The 22,050-nt window shown below is 40.0% G+C and overlaps 1 protein-coding gene across 5 annotated transcripts in view; it reads left to right on the top strand.

The window, feature by feature from the left end:
- The window catches only part of LDB3 (LIM domain binding 3), a 135,383-nt gene that overhangs the window by 29,685 nt on the left and 83,648 nt on the right, over window positions 1-22,050 (top strand). For all 5 annotated transcript variants that reach the window (XM_075505250.1, XM_075505248.1, XM_075505247.1 and 2 more), the window contains one exon: window positions 10,506-10,657. In XM_075505250.1, coding sequence (XP_075361365.1) covers window positions 10,506-10,657 — 152 coding nt within the window. The remainder of the gene's footprint in view (window positions 1-10,505; window positions 10,658-22,050) is intronic.

Here is a 22,050-nt window from a genome sequence, read left to right as displayed (position 1 = left end):
TAGTTCTGTTTTTCTAACAGTGAGTATTTGGAATATGCTGCTGAGTGGGATAGTCAAGTAAACATGCTTTACCATTTTAGAGAACTCTAGAGGGACTGGGAGTTTGAATAAATAATTTTCCCTCTGCAAAAATAATAAAAACCCAGTAGCTTATCCAAAGATAATTGAGGCTGCTTAAACTATGCACTCTGCTGAATTAGGAATAATGAGATCACGGACTCCTGGCTTTATCTGGAATGGAAATTCCCCAAGAACAGCTTTCCTGGTAGTAGTTGGGAATTTTTGAGTCAAGTTTCAGCCCGAAACTTGGGCATAAAAACAGAAGACATGGTGTGATGAAGGTGAGTGGCATTGTTTGGATCATCAAACACAGGTCAGTTTAAATGAAGAGCTGTTCACCATAGGCAAATTAATATTAACTAGCTGAGGTAATTCATTTCTTGAAGATCTTTCTAAATAACCTGCTTCTAAATCAGCTGATGGCTTCTCAAATTTATGGGACATTCTTGTTAAAACCTTATTTCAGTGCACCCTTCTTGATGTTGCATTTTCTTAACTTAGCAGTATCTTCAGTTGTACCTTTCAGGATGTGCTGGCTCATAAACAATATTGATGTTTAATGAAGACTTTCTGTAAATTTTCAGAACATAATATCTTTGTCGTTTGTGTAACATTTTGTAAAAGATTTTTACTTCAGATTCTCCCTAGGAAATGGTGCAGGTTGGGAAGGGGAGCTGATAAAGCAGTACTCTCTGTTCCCCTTCTTTCCCAGAATACCATCAGTCCAGGTTACCTTTGTGTATAGCACATCCAGCTGATCTGACTTCTTTCTGACCAGAAATTAAACAAGCTTGTGAGCTCTAGGTTAATGTAGGGGCCACTCTGTCAGGGTTTGCTTGGCCTCCTGTTTCATCACAAGCTTGATGGTTCGTTGGGGAGAGAAGTCAAGTAGGTTAACTGTTATGGTCACCAAATCTACCTGTGTTGCATTAGTAGTTGAACAAAAATCACTGCCTCTTTCTCAATAAATGATACTTTTTCCATCTTACTCATTTTATTTTTTTTTTTATTTTGAGCCTGAAATAGCCTTTAGCTAGAGACAGTACCAGTATGTTAAAACATTTCATTTCTATTATTTCATTTTGTCTGTAAACAGGAAGCCATTCTAAAGTCACATAAAAATTTGTTATTGTAGAGTATATGGAAAATACTCAGTATATGGAAAAAAAGACAAAAAAACACATTTTGAAAACTTTTCAGCTTAATATTGCTACGTGCCCTGAAGCCACTGAGAGATGTGTGGGAAGGTACTCAGCTACATTTATGCAGTAGAGGATTATAAAGCTGATGGATGTAAAATTCACTTAGAGGGATGCTTTTATCTTGAGAAAACCATATATGTCACTGGCTTGTACTTTGTCAAATAAAATCTGGGGTTTTTTATTATACTCTGCAAGCTTTAAGTCGGAAATTTTTTAAGATTGTTGTAACCACCACTTTAATGGGTGAAAACACCCAAAACCAGCACTGGCATCATCACTCTCTAGATGAAGTTCAATTCTTGTCCTCAACAATAGCCACATCCCTCCTCAGTCAAGATAAAGAAGCAGTAAAACAAGATGCTTCCTTTTTTAAAATTCAGATTTTGTTGCTTTTAATTATTATTTTGTCAGTCTTCACAATCTTCAACATAACAAGTTTTCCCTTTTAGATTTGAGATTATATCAATACATTCAAATTATTTCCTGTTAAACAAATGTGATTCCTGTGGCTTCACAAGGGAAGTGGCATCTCTGTGTTTGATTGAAAGCAAGGAAAACAAAGCTTAAGCTATTACATTTTAACAGGTGAAAGAAACATCCTCAGTCTCTACAACTTCCCTTGCTTCCTGAAACATCCAGCAGTTTACGTACCTGTTAAATGTGTCAAGATTGTATTTTACCTGCTACATCTTTAAATTTCCAAGGATCCTGCTGGGATACCTGGTAGGATGTCACGTTATACAATAAACATGATACAGCATATTACAGAATAAATTTGCATTGCACTTTCTCAGGGGATTTGCTTCTTTTCTTTTTTATTCACTTGGATCTTGAAAGGAATTCTTCACACCCTGAAGTTTGAAGCCTGTGCTTTTGTTTATTCTCTCACAGAGCATGGATGAATGCTACAGGTACAAAAGAGTTATTCTTGTGGATAAGGAAAGTGTTTAATGAGTAATTGATGCTATATGGTGGATGGTTAATGCTGGGCCATCCAATTGAAACAGATTCACATCAGGCAATACGGCCTCTTAAAGCCTTAGATGCAATAGTAATGGCATGATACCGAGTGTAGTTCCTGCAGATTTAGTTCTGATTCAACATCTGTCGCTGTGGACATGTGCTACATTTCATCATCTTTCATACAGAAGCCTTTACTATACTATTCTAGCATCTGTAGGCAAAACATGGAGTTGAATACTACATACTTCTGGTTTAGAGACAGAACTGCTATTTGCTGTGGTAAACCGGCAGCTCGTGTTTTAGTGATCAGAGGAAGAATTACTCCCCTGGTATTCCGGTGGTCAGAGGCAAAAAGAACTCAACAAACAGATGCACATTTAAAGAACAGTTAAATGTAAGCCTGCATCAATGTAATAAGTATCCTAATTTACAAACACACAGGAGCAGAAGAGTCACTTATACATCAGTCAAATCTGTGCTGGAACCTTAGGACTTACTCAAAGTCAAAGCTATTTTAAGTTGCTTAATATCAGAAGTGGCTGCAGGCCACTAACTGCCAAACTAAAACTCTCAGTATGGTCTCAAATGTCCTTTTAGTCAGGCCTTATTGTTGCTGAACCGATGAAAAGCCCTTCGAAGTTATAAAGCATTGGGGTCTTAGTTATATACAATGAAATGCATTAAGCAGAATGAGCTTGAAAAAAAGAAAATCCTACCATAGTGGCCAATAACAAAAGATATAAACCTCTCAGTTTATTGCTAATGCTTGTAGGGGGAGACAAGACAAATTGTGTTTGTATGAGGAGGTCAAAAAACTGCACAGAATGTAGAATTCAAGAAGCCGATAGCTGTGAAAATGTAAAAGGCCATATTGATAACTGAGATCTGTCTACTTGAAACACAAGGAAACAGCCCACCTTATAAAACAGACTTAAAATGAATTAAAAATTGAAAAAGAGAAGTAAGGAAGAGGAAGGGGAACCTTTGAAGAAACTTGGCAGCTCTGATCCTGCAAGCACTTACAAGCTGAGTGTAACTTTACTGCAGGGAGTTGTGCTGTGGAAGTCGACAGAACTGCTCACACACATTGTGCTGCCAGAATGCTAAGCATCAGTACCGCAGTTATATTCTTAGTTTGATTTGCATTAAGGTTATTAAATTCTTTGATAGCAAAGAAGAACTTACTCACTTGTTCCTTAAAAACTGTTGTTGTAACAAAACAATCAACGTTTATTATTATATGACTCACCTCTCTGCTTCATTTCATTTCTGCAAGATACATAGCACACACTATCTTGGCACAGTACATGATGTGAACTGAGAATAGACTGAATAGATCTAACAGCTATTTTTAGATGAAGATTGGGAGAAGAGAGATTACTATTAGTCATACCATACAAGATTCAGAGAGCTGCATAGTCTTCTAGCTATGCCAACACATCCTATTAGAAAGCCACATCCACATTTTGACTATCATCTGTATAGTTGGTATACATAGACTAGTCATGCTTCTAACAGACTAAGCTGCAAACTCCAAAATATTTCCTTTTTTTTTTTTTTTTTTAACAAAGGATTGACAATTTTTCAATCTGGTAAGGTGGAGTTGAGGCAGAGAATGGAATGATCTTCCTTCCAAGCCGGGACAGGGGCATTCACACTCACTCTCCAGAAAATCCCTCAAAGCCTTGCCTAGGGCAATCCCCTAAGTGTTGCCTATACACTTCCTTTCATTTCCATCTGAAAATCTTTTACATTTGTCTTATTTTCATCACCTGGGTCTATTTAGCTTTGCAAGAAGGGCTACCTGTCTGTCTTCTTGCTTGAAGAGCCTGTATATTGTGCATGAACAGGAGCCTTGTAAAGGCATTAAGCAGAAGGAAAATTTCTGGTGTTAATTGAGGTGGTATCATTCCAGCGTGGCCTGGTATACCCGAGACTGAGGTAAGCTGGACAGCATGAGTGCCAATAGCCCTTCTGCTCTTGCAGTATAGATTTCAGCACAGGGTGTCCTGAATTATAAGTGCTTGACTGGCAGTCCCACAAAATCTCTGTGCTGCTGTGGCATCGTGGCTCCTGGTGCCCAAGAGAGGTAGATTAAAGTTATTTTAGGTGTTCTCACATGTATTGTAATCTCCCTTCCTAACTGCAGATGAAGCATAGCCTGAGAGGGCACTTCAGAGTGTCTCTGCAGCTTGCCAGCTCAGCTCTGTTTAATATAAATGGAAGCTCTTCAAGGTGTCAGTGGCACATTTTGCAGATGCCCTGAGCATTCTTTTAAGGCAGGTTTTGTTGTCTCATTAAAAACAAAAAACAGAAAGGGGGGGGGGGGGGGGGGGGGGAGTAAAGCCTGGCAGTAAATGGAAAACAATGAGACATTTTCTTCAGGAAAATGGTAGCTCCAAAAAGGGAATTTTCTTTAGGTTTGGTTTGTGATATGTGCAAGTTTCATTTCCAGTTTCCTATAGTCCTCTGTCTTTACATTTAATCAGTCTTGCTCAGCTCTCCCATCTGACACTGAAAGGTACAAAAGCCATCATCAAAGAGAGTGGGATGTTTGCTCTGTGGTGTAGGTTAACTAGGCTTTTTCTTTTTTTGTTCCTGTACTATGCATTCTGGCCATGTGTCAAATGAAATGGTGAATTTCTGCCTGATGACTTATCCCAGTGCGTTTTATTCCTTTTCTTTGCTGTTTTTTCTTGTCCAGAATTGTCTTCTATTTTCTAAGAAAAGCCATGATTTTCCCTTTGGAGCTGTTACATGTTTATTGTGGGGACAGCGATGGAAAGTGACTTATTTAGGAACCAATAATATAAATTTCCTCAATTAACTTGTTAACAATGGGAGTGGAACTAACGTCTTCAGTCCAGAGATAACTACTTGGATTCATATGGGCATTCAGCAGTTCAGTGCAAGTGTTCTGTGGTGGGATGTCAAAGCACGTCTCTCCTCCTTTCAGTAGGTCGTGCTCCTATGCGCAAAACGAGGAAGTTTTGCTGCTGCTCCCAGGCGTCGTGAGCCTCGGTGCTTAGAAAGCCTATGAAGGTTTGTTGGAAGCACCTATACAAAAATCCATTTGCAAAAATTTAACAAAGGGGGATTTAAACGCTGTTTTCTCCATAAAGGAAGCACATTTTATTTTCTAGTGATCCTTAGTGTCTGTCCATTCCTTTTCTTGAATAGTATATTATAGTCTCTGGTAACTGATAGCTTATGTCTTGTCTCTGATTTCTAGCCTTTCTGACTATGGAAAGGAACATTTTCTTTTAATATTTTTTTTTATCCCAGAGATCCTGAAGAGGAGAAGGTATTCATTCCCAGTGCTTTAGTGTATTTCCACTGCCAGTGAATACTTGATTCTCTGAAACGTTGTTCTTAATTGAGAAGAGGAAAATAGAAAACTTGTTGATTTGGGGGTTGGGGTCAGGAAGGGGACAGGCATAGCTCAAGTCCTGGAAAAAGAGGAGGCTCTGGCTAATGCTGCAAGCTACCATATTAACACCTTCTCAGTGGTATAGGCCTCCCTATGTATTTTTGTCTGCCTTGTAAATTAGGAGTTCCTTGGGGCAGGAAAGCTGTGTCCATCCATCTGTTTATACAAGCATTCTCGTTAGTATTTTAACACTCAGCCACACAAATGCTGCCTGATCCCTATCACTCCCCCTTTGGAGTGGAGCTGAGGGGGCTTGAATGGGCACACGTGCTGTTCTCAAGGTGGTGCAGCAGCTGCACTTTGTACGCTGCCTCCCAGAGCTCCTGCTAAGTAGTATTTACTCTGAACCCAGTGCAGGCTTATTTTTTAGGGCACAGCTGTCACTGTCGTACTATATATTCACCCAGTAGACAGATCTGCTCACAACAGAGCGTAGTAAGAATTCTCTGTAGTGCACTGAAAGCAACATGTGATACTTCCAGCCTGCCCACTTGCTTTAAGCTGGGGATATTGGAAGTCAGATGTCTGCCCTGTAGGAAATTTGTGAGGGCTGAAAATTTACATCTCTGAAGCAGCAAGTGTTCCTCTGCTTTTCTGAGAGAGGCGAAAGATGCTTGGCTTTTCAAGATGAAGTCTGTGCTTGGGCTTGAGTTGCTAAAGAAACACTATTAAAATTAGATCTGTCGGTGGTACCCTGGCTTGCTTTTTGTAAATCCATTGACAGAAATAGCTATGCCTTGAATCTCTGGTGAACATCTCGCTGTAGCCTTAAATAAAGGCATTTGTAACACCTAGCATCTGAAAGCTATGTTGTAATCCAGAGCAAGTGAGTTAAGACTATTACAAAGGTTTTCTAAAATGGTTCTGTCTAGATCTTGCCCAGAGATGTTTTAAGAAAAAAACATTGGTGGTCTAATTGAAAAATGCCTATTTGGCCTAGACAGAACTATAATTCTCTACTTTTGTTACTTCTGTTAATAGAAGAGAGGCTGAGATGAGAGCAAACTAGAACTTACTGTGTAGACAGATCTGGATTTGTCTAATTCCAAGGCTTAACTAACATTCACCCTTCATTTAAAAAATATTTTTTAAAAACCTTTTTAAATACAAAATAATCCCTAAAGATTTCACAAAGACACAGTGAGATCTTCCCTGTTTGTGATTATATTTAGTAAATTTTTAGTAGATCAGAGATGAATTGTCAAAGCAAAATACCAGCAGATAAACACTTTGCATTCCATTCCTTTCTGTTGGATTTTTAAAAATGGGAACAAGATTGTCTTGAATGTGCCTTGACACTGCAGATCTGGCTGCCCTGTATCTCCATCTGTACACTGGTGTTTTGTCCCCAACAATTACTGACTGTTCTCAATGTCTACTGTAAATGCACGCTGTGGGTTTGCTTGAAAGTCTCACGGAGAAGTCTGTTAGCTTCTAACTAAAATAGGTATAAAGTTGTACTTTGATTTGAATATTTTATACAGATTATACATCCAGACTTTAATAATGCCTTCTATATAAAGCTCTACAGAACCAAATAATCTACGTAGCATGCTCTTAGCCAGTGGGAAGACTGGGGGAAGAAGTAATTCTTTCCTGATAGTTATTACGGTTCTGAATTACAGATACAATAAACTAGATCCATCTTTTATACTTGTGAGTCTTACTGTCTATGAAGCTAGGGTAAGCTGAATTTTAGAGGTAAAGTGGCCCCTGAAATGGGAATTGGAAAGGTAGAGCTGTATGAAGGAATCAAGCCCAGAATTTGTTACCATTATACTTGGCTGAAGAGATGACTACAAATCACTTTCATTTCCTTTTCAAATAAAGGAACACTGGCTGGTAAGCCATGATTGAGACCGTTTCCTTATCTTTCACGGTATGGTTCTCCTGTAGCTCTTTGCCTCAGAAACGGTGTTGCAATGGCCATAGTTAGAAATTCATAGAAATCACAAATTCAAAGTTACCCAGGACTTTTTGTTTGATAGATTCTTCTGATGAATATATTTTTCGTTTAGGTAGCGTTTTCTAAAAGTGTTAGGCAGAAAATACCCCACTAGAGTAAGTGAAATCAGGTGACTAGTTATATCCATCCCCTCCCTATAAATTTGACTCTAATTCTAGGACAGTTGTAGTTACCTGCTCTATCTTTATTTTAAGAGATAACATTTAAATTTGGGGCTGCAAAAAGCAGAAATCAGAGAAACTGAGAAGGAAGTCAGTATGCTACAGCTATCTTAAACTAGTCCCAGATCTAGCCTTCTTTATCCTTTCTGTGGAAGCTCTGCTTCTCTGGGCTTATTTTGTTTGAAGCATCACTGGGGAGTGGAAGGAGAGATGTATGTGTTAAGTAAGAATTCCTGAATTAGGGCAGACATTTGACTTTCAGTAAGTGGGTTGATGTTCAAAAATTAGTCTTTGTTCTTGATGAGCAAAAGGGGAGTTCCCAGCATTTGGAACCAGCTGTCTGGAGACTGGAAGTATCAGCATCACACAGTTAACGTTTTGTGGCAAGAACTTGCATGTTTCATGAGGAGGCAAAAAGTGGTGTCTTAGAAAAGTGATGTGTGAAGATTATTTATTAAAAAATCTTTATCAAGAAGGCTCAAGCCTTGGTGTCTACCTGAGTGGCAAACAGTTTATGTTAATAGAGAAAAAGGGTATATTGAGAAATATTGAAGTGTCCTACTTGATGACTTCAAGTCTTACTGACTGATTTATCCGAGTTTGGCTTTTGTTCACATTTTGCCTTTTCCTGACCTCTTATTTTATTTCAGATTCTGTTTCTTGACATATTTGGGGGACTGAGCAGGGAAGGGTCTTTCAGTAACTATACAAGTTCATGTGGGTACGCAAATAACCCATATTCTTTATAGGCTTCTAGATTCTGTGTACTTCACACAATGCAAGTCAATGAAATGCAAAGAAGCTAATGTTTGTATAATAGGTTAGGAAAACTATGCTTGTAGTATGAATCTCTTGTTTCTACTAATCTCTTTCTATGAGGGTACATTAGACTGCAGAATAAAACTCCATCATTGAAACTACCACAAAGTATTTCCCCCACCCCTCAATTCCTTAACACCAGAAAAATACATCAGGGAATGGCACTGCCATTATCAGTCAACTCTACTTGTATGAGAACATTGTATCTGTGGCTGTCCTTCACTCAGAAAACATAGAACTCTTACCGCTTTTATCTCTAATGAAAAGGTATAGAAAGTTGTCTCTTCCAGTCAGATCAGTTCTGGGATATTATTTACAGTGCCTAATTCCAGAGTAATCTGTATTTTTAAGTAGAGTGTCCGAGTATTCAGCGTGCTGTGTTCTAGCACCCGGATACTAGAGCTTGTGTTCTAGTAAATTGACAACTTCCATTGTCAGACTACACTGTCAATTAGACTGCCAGCCTCAATACTGAGCACCTTTAATGGGGTGTTAAGAAAGGCTTTTTTCTTTTTTTCTTCTTTGTCTTTGCCAGTGGAAGAGCACAAACAAGCAGTCTAGGGAATTGTTTTGGAAGGACTCTTTTGTTTTGAGTATGTACATATTTTTAAGTGTTTTGAGGTCATATAAGGGAAGGCGGGTTAAGGAATTTCACTTCACACTTGATGAGGAAAAGTGTTTGGATTTGGGTTGGGTTTTGGTTTCCTTAGGAACTTAACTTCACAGTTTCAGCCTGGATGAATTCACAGGGGAATTTTGGCTCTTAATCAAATACATCTTTCTTTTATGTTCACTGTACTGAAGGAGCAGAGTTTTTGACTGCAGCCTTTGTTGTAGTATTTTAGATTATCCTTGGGTTTTTTTAGACTTGAGGAACATAAGGAAGTGAGTACCTAAAAATAAAAGCAAAGACCTATAGCTTATGTCTGTACCCTTTAAGTACTGAGTGCTGAAAGCAGAGGACAGCTCTGATGTGCTTACTAAAATTTGTCTGGCTGATGGTATGTGAAGGCTCTTCTGTTTTAGTTGGAGTTCCCTAATGGAGTCAAGTTTCATAAGTAGCTGTACTGTATCAATGTCATCCAGATGCAAGCTGAGAGGGCTGTGTAAAATTAAGGTCAGGATACTGTCCATTCGGAGAAGATGCAGTTCACAAGGCATCTGGAGTTAACAAAATGTGATGCCATAGTGAACCAGAATTTCTGAACTGTTGTCTCAGTAGTTGGGTTTGTAGTTGAAGCATTGTGGCTTCTTATTTCTAAAAGTGCTGGTCTGTCTTTGGAGTGTCAGGTCCAACATGTTGATGAGGTCATCTCGGGTATGTAGTAATCTGTCTTGGTAATGGAGCTATAGTTGTATGAGGGTAAGGTTAAGCAGAATGATTTCCTATAAAGCTTGCTATAAAAGAAGCAAAGCATGTCCAAGGCCCCTCACATACATTCATTTTCTGACCGCTCAATATAATGAATTAATTTGGGGAAAATGGCTTTTAAGAGGAAAAATACAATAAAATCATGCAGTAGATAGTGGTTCATTAGTTTTCCGCTTCTGAGTAATGTCTCTATATACTACTCCAAGATAAATAGTGATAATTATCCCCTTGAGCAGGAGATAATATGTGGTAAGGGAACCACTACTTTGGGCTTAACCTCTCAAAATGGAAGTAATGACAAGTATGTTGTCCTGGACCTTTGCAGAAATGAGAGTTAACTTTGAGTTTGTTTAATTTCCATAAATTTTGTTGTTCCACCCATACAATAATAGATACAGCTAGTGTTGTATCTATTACTTTATTTATTGCTGTATCTATTCCTCATCATAATTCTGGGTGAGTTCTCTAGAAGTGCTTTGTGAACAGAATGACTTATCCTGATGTGACTTTTTTTTTTTCTTTTCCCACACAGATCACCCCTGGCAGCAAGGCAGCACAGTCACAGATGAACCAAGGAGACCTTGTGGTAGCCATTGATGGAGTCAACACTGACAGCATGACCCACTTAGAGGCCCAGAACAAGATCAAGTCAGCCAGCCACAACTTAAGCCTCACTCTTCAGAAGTATGTTGATATAAGTCTTTGCATTCCTAAGGGCATCCTATGAGACTCGTGACTGAGGGATATAAGTGTTTTATCTCTGGCCGTTAGATTTATTTGAAGTGTTCATGGCACAGATATGAGATGGAAAGCCAAAATCTGCTCTGATTCTTGTAGAAATCAGATGGATTCTTATAGAAATCAGTCTAGTTGATATATTGAGTTGATATATCTGTGTTGAATTTAGCCTATTGAATACAGGTGTAATCCCATATCCATTCAATCTTCTGTTAAAAAATAAATCCATCAGTGATGTTTCTTTTGCTTATTCCCATGTGGACAACACACTGTTTTGTTTGGTTAATTTATGAATTACTGTTCTAGAAATGACCATTGTAACAAGTGTTATGAGTGCATGTGAGGAATCTGTCATGCACAGGGTGAATAACCACAGCAGGCTGAGAATTTCTGTTAATGGTCTGGCACCTGTGAGTTTGAAAGTGGCCTCTCTGCATCTGACAGAATAAGAAAGGTGTAGCCTGAGTGCAGGAAAGGAAGTCAGTACAACATGGAGAGGGCAGACTTTCTCATAGAGATGTGATAAAAGTCATCTTGACATTGAGAAAGCAGAATCTCTTCACATAACAGGTCTCTTAACTTTTCCTGGTTAATGTTGCTTCCAAGGAAACTTGTTCTCAAGTCAGATAACCTTGCAAAGAGATTTTCTGTAATAGTTGCATTAATATTTAAAGCTCCATAATTATATAAAGCAAAGTAACTGCTATTTTTGTTGTGTTGTGGAGAAGATAATTTTTACATAGTCTAGGCAAAGACTAGTACAGAAAGCAGGTTGTAATGTGGAAGTACAATTTCTGAGAATATACCAGAAAATCTCATACATGGATGTGCAGTAGAGCTAAGCAGTATCGGGAACAGACTAACACCTAAGGGAAAAAGATCTTTAGCTGAGGTTTCCAAGACAGAGCAGGGTACTCTAAAGCAAAATGTATGGCTGAATTTCCCACATGGCTTTGCAACTCTCAAGTTTGTCTTTAAGTGGGTGTTCCAGCTAATGTATAAAATAAGTACACAAGGTAGAAAGATGCTAACAAAATTGCAACGTATTTGTTAGCGTCTGTGAGAACACTGGGTAGGCTTATATATTTCCTGGAAATGTATAACTTACATATTTCCTGGAAAAGAGTTTAAATTAAAGCTCATCAGATTTTCAGATGTTGCAGATTTTTCTCAAAGGGTGTGGTCTAGCTGTTTCAATGAATGCAATGGAGGTGGGGAGACGCATGGAATAATTTCTCCCACTTCGTATGATGTGCGTGTGTGCCTCTAGTGTGCTTTGGCAAGATTTTCAGCCAAAATTAAAGAGAGACCAGGAGCCTGAACCTAAATGTACTGAAATGGGCTTTATATGAGAAGCCAGAAGAAAATGGTCTTCCAAAGTTGTTAAGGGAAGATGGGGCACTATCTTGATGCAGGTAGTTGAATTCTCATCCTATGGCCCACTCCAGCTTCTTTTTACTCCATTCTAATGAATGCTAGTGATATTATGAATATATGTGTGATATCTTTTTTAAAAAGATTTACATTGTTCTGGATTATTTTGTATTTGAAAGTTAAGGAAAATCCTTTCTGATAATTTATTTTAGAACTTCTGTCTGCTTTTCTATTGGATCCTTGTGTTTTTACATTGAGATAAAATGTTTCTTATTGTGCTTTGGCTTGTTGCACATTTGGAGTTCATTTTCCTGAATATTGGACCTGAAAAGTGGTCCAGTGGCTGCCTCTATGGCCTGGCATTTAAAACTACAAACCATCACTTCTCCTTCCACACAGAGGAAGGGTTCCCAAATCTGTGACTAACAAAACTAGATTATCCTAATACATATCACAGATGCAAGTCACTTAAACCAGTAATTTTGATCAAGTGTTGGCAAGGATATTTCATGCGAGTAATTGTTGTGCTTTGGTACTTGCTGACCTCTAAATTACACCACCAGCAATTTTTTTAATGCTGTGGTCACATAATTTAAAAAAAAAAAAAGTGTTTTACAGCATCCAGGACAGCTTATTTATTGTTTAATGATTGAAGTAATTGTTAGTTTTTCTTAAAGTATTTTCAGACTGCTAAAGTATTATTTATTGTGGTATGCATTATTTTTGTCCACATAATTCTAGTGGAAGTATCATTATTTATTGCTTTCTCGCTCTATCTATTGTTTCTTTTATTTTTTTAAGGCTTGCCTTGCCTCTTGGTTCCAAAAGAATAGTATGAGATTCAGATAATCAACTTATATGGATAATGAACAACCGAAGTAAGCAGTAATGGAGTGTTCCACAGACTGAAATATGCTTGCATAAGTAATAGATGTAGATGAGTTACAATCCATTTTGAAAAGAAGAAAAATGGCGTACAGTGATATGAAATACTATTAAGCACAATTAGCAAGTGAGAAATTTCACAGATGATGCTTTTGCTATAAACTTATACAATTCATAGAATCTCCTCTTCAGTATGACACGTTTTTTTTGATGTGAGCTATTAGTTTGCATTGGTGACCCATTTAGCCTCACTAGAGTTATATGGGAAAAACAAATCACAGAGACTGAAAAGTCTTTTTTTTTTTTTTTAATAGTGTTGTTTCTTAGATGATTAGGGGCTACTCAAAAAGTTGTTCTCAGAGGCATTAAGCTGGCTTTCACTTTGTACATTCAGTATTTATGCTAGCTAAACCCTATCAGCATGTGAGCTCAGCCAACTGACATATGCATAGAACCCTGTTAAAGATCCAGTATCCCAATGTCTTGAACAAAAGGCATCTCCGCAATATTCGGGAAGTTAGATTAATGTCACCTTGAAAAATCATTTTTCCTAGGCACAAATGGGTTAATTTATCCAAGTACAAAAAGATTGTGGCAGTTTAGTCACCTGCCCAAAATTTACAATGAAGTATACTTTTTATTCAACAAAAATAATTTTACAAAGATTGTATTGGTGAGAAGAAGAACAGTTAACATGAAAAATATGGGAGCAGTCAATAATAATAGTAATTTTCAACCAAATAAGAACAAAACAGGAGAAAGTCAGAATCTCCTGGGACTTGGTTACCAGGAAAATGACTGTGCTAAGAGATCATTTTTACTTTTTTAGACATGGCTTGCAGCAATGAAACTGGCATGGAGTGTTCTACTAGTATGGAAAAACAAAGCTAGTTTCCATAAAGATCATAGAGATGGGTACACTCAGTGCATGAAAGTTTGGAAACATTGGAAATCCTTTCAAATGGAAAAGGCATATATGTGCATTAGGAAATTGGCTGCTGTGATGGGAAAACTTAAGCCCTAAATTTTGATGATCTTGGACATTTATGTGAAGTAGTCATGTGGCTCTATATGACTCCTGTTTCAAGGTGATGGAATGCCTTACCAGGCAATCTGTGGCTTGGTTTCGCTGTTGCAGCACTGGAAGTAGAAGTGAACTTGCTTGTTTAGTCTATAAGGCTATGGAAGAAGCAGTAGAATGTGAAATCTAGACATAAATGCTCTGAGCCAGAAAGCTTTTTATTTTTCTAATGGCTCTTGGCTCTCAAGAGCGATGGCCTTTCCTTTTATTGATACTGGCCATGAAGGTTTCATGAGCATTGTTTATAACCTGACAGTTCAGACAGTGTTGGCTGCTACTCACTTTTATTATCACACTTAAGTTCCCTGTGGGGTTTCTTTTTCAGGGTGGGGAACTGGTTATTTTTTATTTGGCTGTCAAGAAAAGCTGTACATGGTGTCAGCACTTGTGCAGGACATCAAATGTAGCAGAAGGGAAGCATTAAGAATGCCCATTCGTACTTGCCTGCCTAAACAATGAGAGTCTGCACTTCTCTGGCTATACAAACTTAGTTTTTCTTCAAGTACCATCAATCTGCACTGTTCAAGGTACACTAACGTAGCTGTTCAATGAGTGCTTAGTGCGCAGTGCTGGCCTGAGTGGAATTCTCTCTGTTTCAGTCATGTAGATACCCCATTATGGGTTCAGGAATTTGTGGATGTCAAGTTTTTTTCTGACAGCTTCCTTCCCTAAACTCCCTGTTAAATTTGTTCTTATCACCTCACCTATGCTATGTTTTCACATGAAACCACAAAATTAGGATGGAGGTCTTATCGGCTATGCCAGAGGTTTGATCAGGCAGCCAGAACTTGCCTTGTTACTGGCTTGAGTGAAATGCTCCATTTTCTTACTGTTAATTTTCAATGCCTGGCTGCCTAGTTCTTCAGAGGCTGCAGCATGCCTCCCTGTGCTGCTTTTGGGAAGTTCAAGGATGCAGACAGGCAAGTGGCAGGGAGTTGAAGTGTTTAGACCATTCCTGGAGAAAGAGACCTGTGATCCAGTGGTGTGGAAAGGTATGGGACCCTCCAGACCAGCTCTGCTTCCTTCATTTTAGAAGATAAAATACATCTAGGAGTGAATTCTCTTTTGCTGAAGAAAAGAGAGCAGCAGTGAGGGGAGAAGGGAAGAAATTTCTTTGGCACTGTGCACTATTACCCAGTAGAACTCCATGAGGCATGATAGTATTCAGGCTGATACTCTAAAACATTAGATATTTATACAGATGCAGCTCGTTCCTTAGAAACCTACATTACTCTAGATGTACTGAGGGGGGATTGGTGCTAGTTCTGCTAGACAATGCTATGGAAAGCTATGATCATACTCTATAATGACCTGGGTTGTGGTGGAAAAAGGCATTGCTTTGCTTTTAATCTTTTTGTGACCTCCTGGAGTTTAGTTCTCAGTCATTTTTCAGTATCAGTTTCTAATCAGTTACTTGAGCTACACAGCTGCCCTCAGACATTTTAGTTCTGGGCCAGTCAAAGTTCATCTTTAATTGGCTGGCTGTCCCACAGATACTAGGCCGTAAACTTATTGTCCTACAGTATTCAGTTCACAGGTGAAAAACGAAATGCATGCAAAATCTATTTTTATTTCATACGAATGGGTTTCTTTTTTAAATTCGCAGTAAATGCAATGCACGAGAGTGCAGTATTATTTCTCAACACGTTTCACTGGAGCATCCACAACATTCATTTGATCTTAACTCAAGGAATCTGATCAGCCTCCTTGGAAAGGATTCACCAAATGTACTGGCTTAGTTTTGGAAAGTGCTGTAACATGAGTGCGCCTCATTCTGCTGGCACAGACATTCCTGTGACACTCTAAGACTCCTGCCTTGGCGTCACCCTGTGCTGCTGGAGAGGAGCAGGGGAGGTGCAGACTTTCTGTGCCTGGTGTGTGTTGACACGATCTCCCCCTCCCAGGGCGTGCCAACGATGCTACCATTCACTTCTGGACAGTCGCAATTGACTGTCTTTTGCTGGAAAATCATGAGCTAAATAATCCTTTTCTCTAGTGAAAGGGAAAGTGTCAGAGGCAAAGCTATGAAAGACTTATGGTAAATATTTTTTAATAGCTTTCCTTTTTTGTGCAGCACCAAAACATGGCTGATCCTGCAGGATTTATTTCAGGCCTACTATAAATAAAGCATGTGGTGACAGCAAACTGCAAGCAAGGGGAATTCAGTGGTTATTGTAAACTGCTTTCTTTTGTCTGAAGCTGTGAATAGTAACCAATTCTGTGCATGTTTTAGGTCTGCTGATGGGCACGTTTTGAATCAGAACCAGACTTAGGCTGTGTTTATGCTCAGAAGAATTAGAAGAGGGTATCTATCCCAGTTTAAGAGTAAATTAAATCTATATAAACAATATTGATGAAAGCATGATCTGAAATAGTGGTACTCAGACTATTCTGTAGAAACATTTCCTAAAAGCATTGCACGAGATGATTAGTAAAAACAAACAGAAAATGAAAATATGGATTTGGAATTTTTTTCCCTTCTTTGAATGATTCCACTACATCATCAAACTAATGATGTTTTCATTCAGGGACTGCTTACATACTAGAGTTAGAATCTGAGCCCGTATGAATGTAACTTTTTTTTTTTTTGGAAAGGAACACTAATGCTAGTGATAATCTGCTAGTGTTCGTGTTCAGCATTGTGAATATATCTCCTGAAGTCCATTCTTGGAGTGATTAATTTTTCCTGGTTGTTCCTGCCTTTCTGATTGCAATCTTAAAACTACGGAAACCGAATGTCCAGTACCAAGTGACTGCTCCTTGAATGAGGCTGCAGCAACACTTTTACACTCAGGAGTCCCACCTGGGACTCAATAGCTGGCATAGCAGCACTTAAAAGTTTAGAGAACAAGGACCACAGCAAGACCCTGGTAAGGATCTCTGAATTACTGGAAGCAGAAATGAGACGGTTGTGACCATGTCAGACTGGATTAAGGGTATGATTGCCTGCCTCCTATCAGAACACAGCATTTAACAACTCAGCCTTAAGTGTTGACAAAGATGTGCCATTTGCATTTGATAACGTTTCACTAGAAATGGTGGACTCTTGTAATATTTTCAAGTACAAATATGTTCATATTGCCATAGAAATATAGCCTGAAATTAGATGACACTTAAAAAAAAAATCAAATAAGAGTATAAAAAGAAAAAATTAAAAAACGAAGCTCTGTCCTTTAATCCATTCCCTTGAGTTCTACAGAAATTATGTTTAAATATGCCAGTATGATTCTCAGCAGGATTTAAAAGTTAAATAAAGAAAATACTGGCTAAATATCAGAAAGAAATAAATTCAAAGCTGGTGTGATGTTAGATATTCCATGTGATGTTCACTGGAATAATTATGATCTAGACTGGACCAAGTACTGAGATCTGTGACCATGTGGACAGTCTGCATTGGAGCCCTCCACAGTTCACTCAGTGAGTACCTTAGTCTGTAGGTAACTGCATGTACCTGTACTCAGGAGAGGTATTACAAAATCTACCTTTGGAAAGACAAGAAAAGCAGAGTAGTCAAACAGCTCTTACGTGCTTTACTGAATCACAAGGTGTATAAATTCAAAATTTTAAGCAGATTAGTAGAAAAAGGAGAGGAACACTAATGGTGGATGTGACATGTGATACTAGTTACTTTATTTTGCTTAGAAATGTGACTCTAGAACTTTTGAGAGCCATTTGCCTCCAATAGCCAAGGCTTCCTCCCCAGACTTCTGATGATGCTGTGTGCTCAAAGCATTAAAAAAAGACATATCCTACTAGTGGATCAAGGAAGCTACCATGTATTACTGTGAGCTGAGAGAGGTGGTCCTCCCTCACTCCTTGTGAAATAGAGGTGAATCCCATTGCATGCCCAGTTGTCTCTGTACGCAGGTATGAGAGGCCAGTAGGATTTGTTAATAGATGTCAGACTAGCATTTGGACAGTGCTGTGAGTTACTGTCTTTGAGTAGTAACATTTAATACTGTTAAAATTAATGAACTGCTTTTTCCATGGAAAATGAAATAAAATATCAATGTCAGTCACTGCAATAAATATAAATATATTCCTTACATGAGCAGCTTAATTGAGTGGACTGCTATTTACACTCACTGCATAAAGTGTCCTTGTTAGTTTTAGAAAAGAGTCTGGAAACTGGATATATGCCAAGGCTTTAAAGGGTAATGAAGTTTTCATTACAACAAGATTCTACTTGGGGATTAGAACTGTTCTCAGAGTGCACATCACTTTTTTTTTTTCTTCCCCCAAATACCAGCTTAGAGGTGAGGTTAAAAATCACCATTTTATTTGTCTGGAAATATTCAACAGTGTTCCATATCTGTTTATTTGATCTGCACCATGCTCTTTTTTTTGCTGTACATGTTAAAGATTGGTGTTGGTTTTTGCAGTTTGCTGTGCTTTGCAGTGATTAGTGGTGTTTTGCCTGGGAGATTTGTTGCTAAAACACTGGCCTTAAGCTTAATCTGATATTTGAGCTTTGTACTGAAGCCATTACTGTACTTCGGGTACCACCTCGTGGAGACAATTAGCAATTATACCTCTTCCTCTGAGAGGTTTTTTATGGAGGAACAGCACTTTCTCTGCCTTCTTCTATGATGTTTCCTCCTTTGTTACAATAACTTTTCAGTATCTTCAACATCCTTGGGTAGTTAAGATACTTCCATTGGTATTTCTTGGGAATATTGTTTCAGTTTTGTCTAAGGTTAATAAGCAATTTAAGAATATCATCCAGAGATCTGCCCCAAGGCTGGATGGTTATGAGTGGCAGGGTGTGTGGAATAGCATGGGCAAATGCCTAGGATGGTGGGCACCTCCAGTGTTTTGGAACTTCACCCCTGAACAAGTGCAGAATTCTGAAAAATTAATAGACTATTTGGAAAAAGTATGCTGTCACCTTGGGAATTCTAGGGAGACACAAATCACAGCAATGTGCTGGGGCCTCGCCCATGCCTACCGAGCCCTGTTCAACACTATTCAGTACCCTCAAGGGGAAGAGAAGGTCTCTGGATCTGACGACAAAACGACAGGCACTGCGGCTACTCCAACCCCGGTGACAGGCACTGCAGCTGAACCAGGGAACCAACCCATGCTGGTATCAGTTGCCCCTATACACAAGAAGAAATCTTGGAAGCAAAAGTCAGCTCGTTTAGTAAGGGATGATGAAAAAGCAGAGCCATCACGAGAAGAGGAGGAGGAAGAGGAAGAACTCATAAATGAGATGGTAACCACCCGATCCCTATCCCTATCCTGAGTGAGCTGTGAGATATGCAAAAATATTTCAGTCGTCGTCCAGGTGAGCACATTGTCACCTGGCTGCTCCAATGCTGGGATAACGGGGTCAATAGCCCAGAATTAGAGAGTAGGGGAGCCAAGCAGCTGGGATCTGTTTCTAGGGAAGAGGGTATTGACAAAGCAATTGGAAATGGCACACAAGCCCTCAGCCTCTGGAAGCAGCTCCTGTCGTGAAGGAAAGGTATCCCTTTAAGGAAGATGTTATATATCACCCAGGCAAGTGGACCACCATGGAGAGAGGTATCCAGTACCTGATGAGGGAATTAGCTGTGCTGGAGGTGATTTATGATGACCTGAACAACAAGCAGTTATCCAAAGATCCAGATGAAGTCTGGTGCACATGACCCATGTGGCGGAAATTTGTATGGAGCGCACCATCGTCGTATGCCAACTCATTGGCAGTAGTGACTTGGAAAGACAGAGGAGGGCAAACGGTGGATGAATTGACTGGCTAACTCCAGCAATACAAAGAAAGTATCTCTTCCTCCCTCATCTCAGCTGTGGAGAAACCATCCCGGAAGGTCGAGCAACTCAAAGAGCATATGTCCTACTCTCCACCTGTACGAACCAGTATCTCAGCTATTAGGATTCAGCGTTCCTCTGCTCAAGAGAGAGATATAGAGGGTACGCACCATGGGCCACCCTATGGTTTTACCTGCGTGACCACGGAGAGGACATGAGGAATTGAGATGGAAAACCTACCTCAACCCTAGAGACACAGGTACATGAGTTGCAAGGAAAAACAATCACAAAAGGGGGTTCTTCCAGGAAAATTGCTGCTCCGGTTTGCAGTGGGCAGTTCCCCAGACAGAGCAGAAGGGCTGATCTTACTCCTGATTTTAATGAAGGAACTCCTGACTCGTATTTACAAGAAGTGGGTAACGAGTACTATGACCAGGACTAGAGAGGCCCTGCCTCCAGCCAGGTGGAGGAGAGGGACAATCGGGTTTACTAGGTTGTGTGGATTCGATGGCCTGGCACATCAGACCCACAGGAATATAAGGCTCTAGTAGACACCGGTGCACAGTGTACGCTAATGCCATCAAGCTATATAGGGGCAGAACCCATCTGTATTTCTGCAGTGACACGGGGATCCCAACAGCTAACTGTATTGGAGGCTGAAGTGAGCCTAACTGGGAATGAGTGGCAAAAGCACCCCATTGTGACTGGCCCAGAGGCTCTGTGCATCTTTGGCATAGACTGCCTCAGGAGAGGGTATTTCAAGGACCCAAAAGGGTACCAGTAGGCTTTTGGTATAGCTGCCTTGGAGACGGAGGAAATTAAACAGCTGTCCACCTTGCCCAGTCTCGCAGAGGACCTTTCTGTTGTGGGATTGCTGAGGGTTAAAGAACAACAGGTGCCAATTGCCAGCACAACGGTGCACTGGCAGCAATATCGGACCAACCGAGACTCCCTGATTCCCATCCATAAGCTGATTCATCGACTGGAGAGCCAAGGAGTGATCAGCAAGACTCACCCACCCTTTAGCAGTCTCATATGGCCAGTGGGAAAGCCTAATGGAGAGTGAAGACTAACAGTAGACTATGGTGGCCTGAATGAAGTTATGCCACCGCTGAGTGCTGCCATGCTGGACGTGCTAGAACTTCAGTACGAACTGGAGCCAAACGCAGCCAAGTGGTATGCCACAACTGATACCGCTAATGCGTTTTTCTCAATCCCTTTGGCAGCAGAGTGCAGGCCACAGTTTGCTTTCACTTGGAGGGGTGTCCAGTACACCTGGAACGACTGTCCCAGGGGTGGAACAGAGCCCTACCATTTGCCATGGACTGATCCAGATGGTACTGGAACAGGATGAGGCTCCAGAACACCTGCAGTACATTGAAGACATCATTGTGTGGGGCAACGCAGCAGAAGAGGTTTTTGAGAAAGGAAAGAAAACAGTCCAAATCCTCCTGAAAGCTGGTTTTGCCATAAAACAAAGTAAGGTCAAGTGACCTGCACAGGAGATCCAGTTTTTAGGAATAAAATGGCAAGATGGACGTTGTCAGATCCCAGTGGATGTGATCAACAAAATAAGAGCTATATTCCCACCAACTAGCAAAAAGGAAACACAAGTTTTCTTAGGCATTGTGGGTTTTTGGAGAATGCATATTCCAAATTACAGTCTGATTGTAAGCCCTCTCTATCAAGTGACCCAGAAGAAGACTGATTTCAAATGGGGCCCTGAGCAACAACAAGCCTTTGAACAAATTAAATGGGGGAGATAGTTCATGCAGTAGCCCTTGGGCCAGTCCAGGCAGGACAAGATGTAAAAAATGTGCTCTACACTGCAGCTGGGGAGAATGGCCCTACCTGGAGCGTCTGGCAGAAAGCACCAGGGGAGACTCGAGGTCGACCTCAGGTTTCTCCCTGGAGCTGGGAACACAGAGGATCCAAGGCCCGCTATACTCCAACTGAGAGATATTGGCAGCATATGAAGGGGTTTGAGCTGCTTCGGAAGTGGTTGGTACTGAAGCACAGCTCCTCCTGGCACCCCGACTGCTGGTGCTGGGCTGGGTGTTCAGGGAGGGTCCCCTGTACTCATCATGCAGCTGATGCTACGTGGAGTAAGTGAGTCGCACTGATCACACAACAGGCTCGAATAGGAAGCCCCAGTCACCCAGGAATCTTGGCAGTGATAATGGACTAGGCAGAAGGCAAAGATTTTGGAATATCACCAGAGGAGGAGGTGACGCGTGCAGAAGAGGCCCCC

This window comes from Mycteria americana, chromosome 6, assembly GCF_035582795.1.
Source record: "Mycteria americana isolate JAX WOST 10 ecotype Jacksonville Zoo and Gardens chromosome 6, USCA_MyAme_1.0, whole genome shotgun sequence".
Lineage (NCBI taxonomy): Eukaryota > Metazoa > Chordata > Aves > Ciconiiformes > Ciconiidae > Mycteria > Mycteria americana.
The sequence above is the reverse complement of the archived record's forward strand: the minus strand, read 5'-3'. Positions and strand labels throughout refer to the sequence as shown.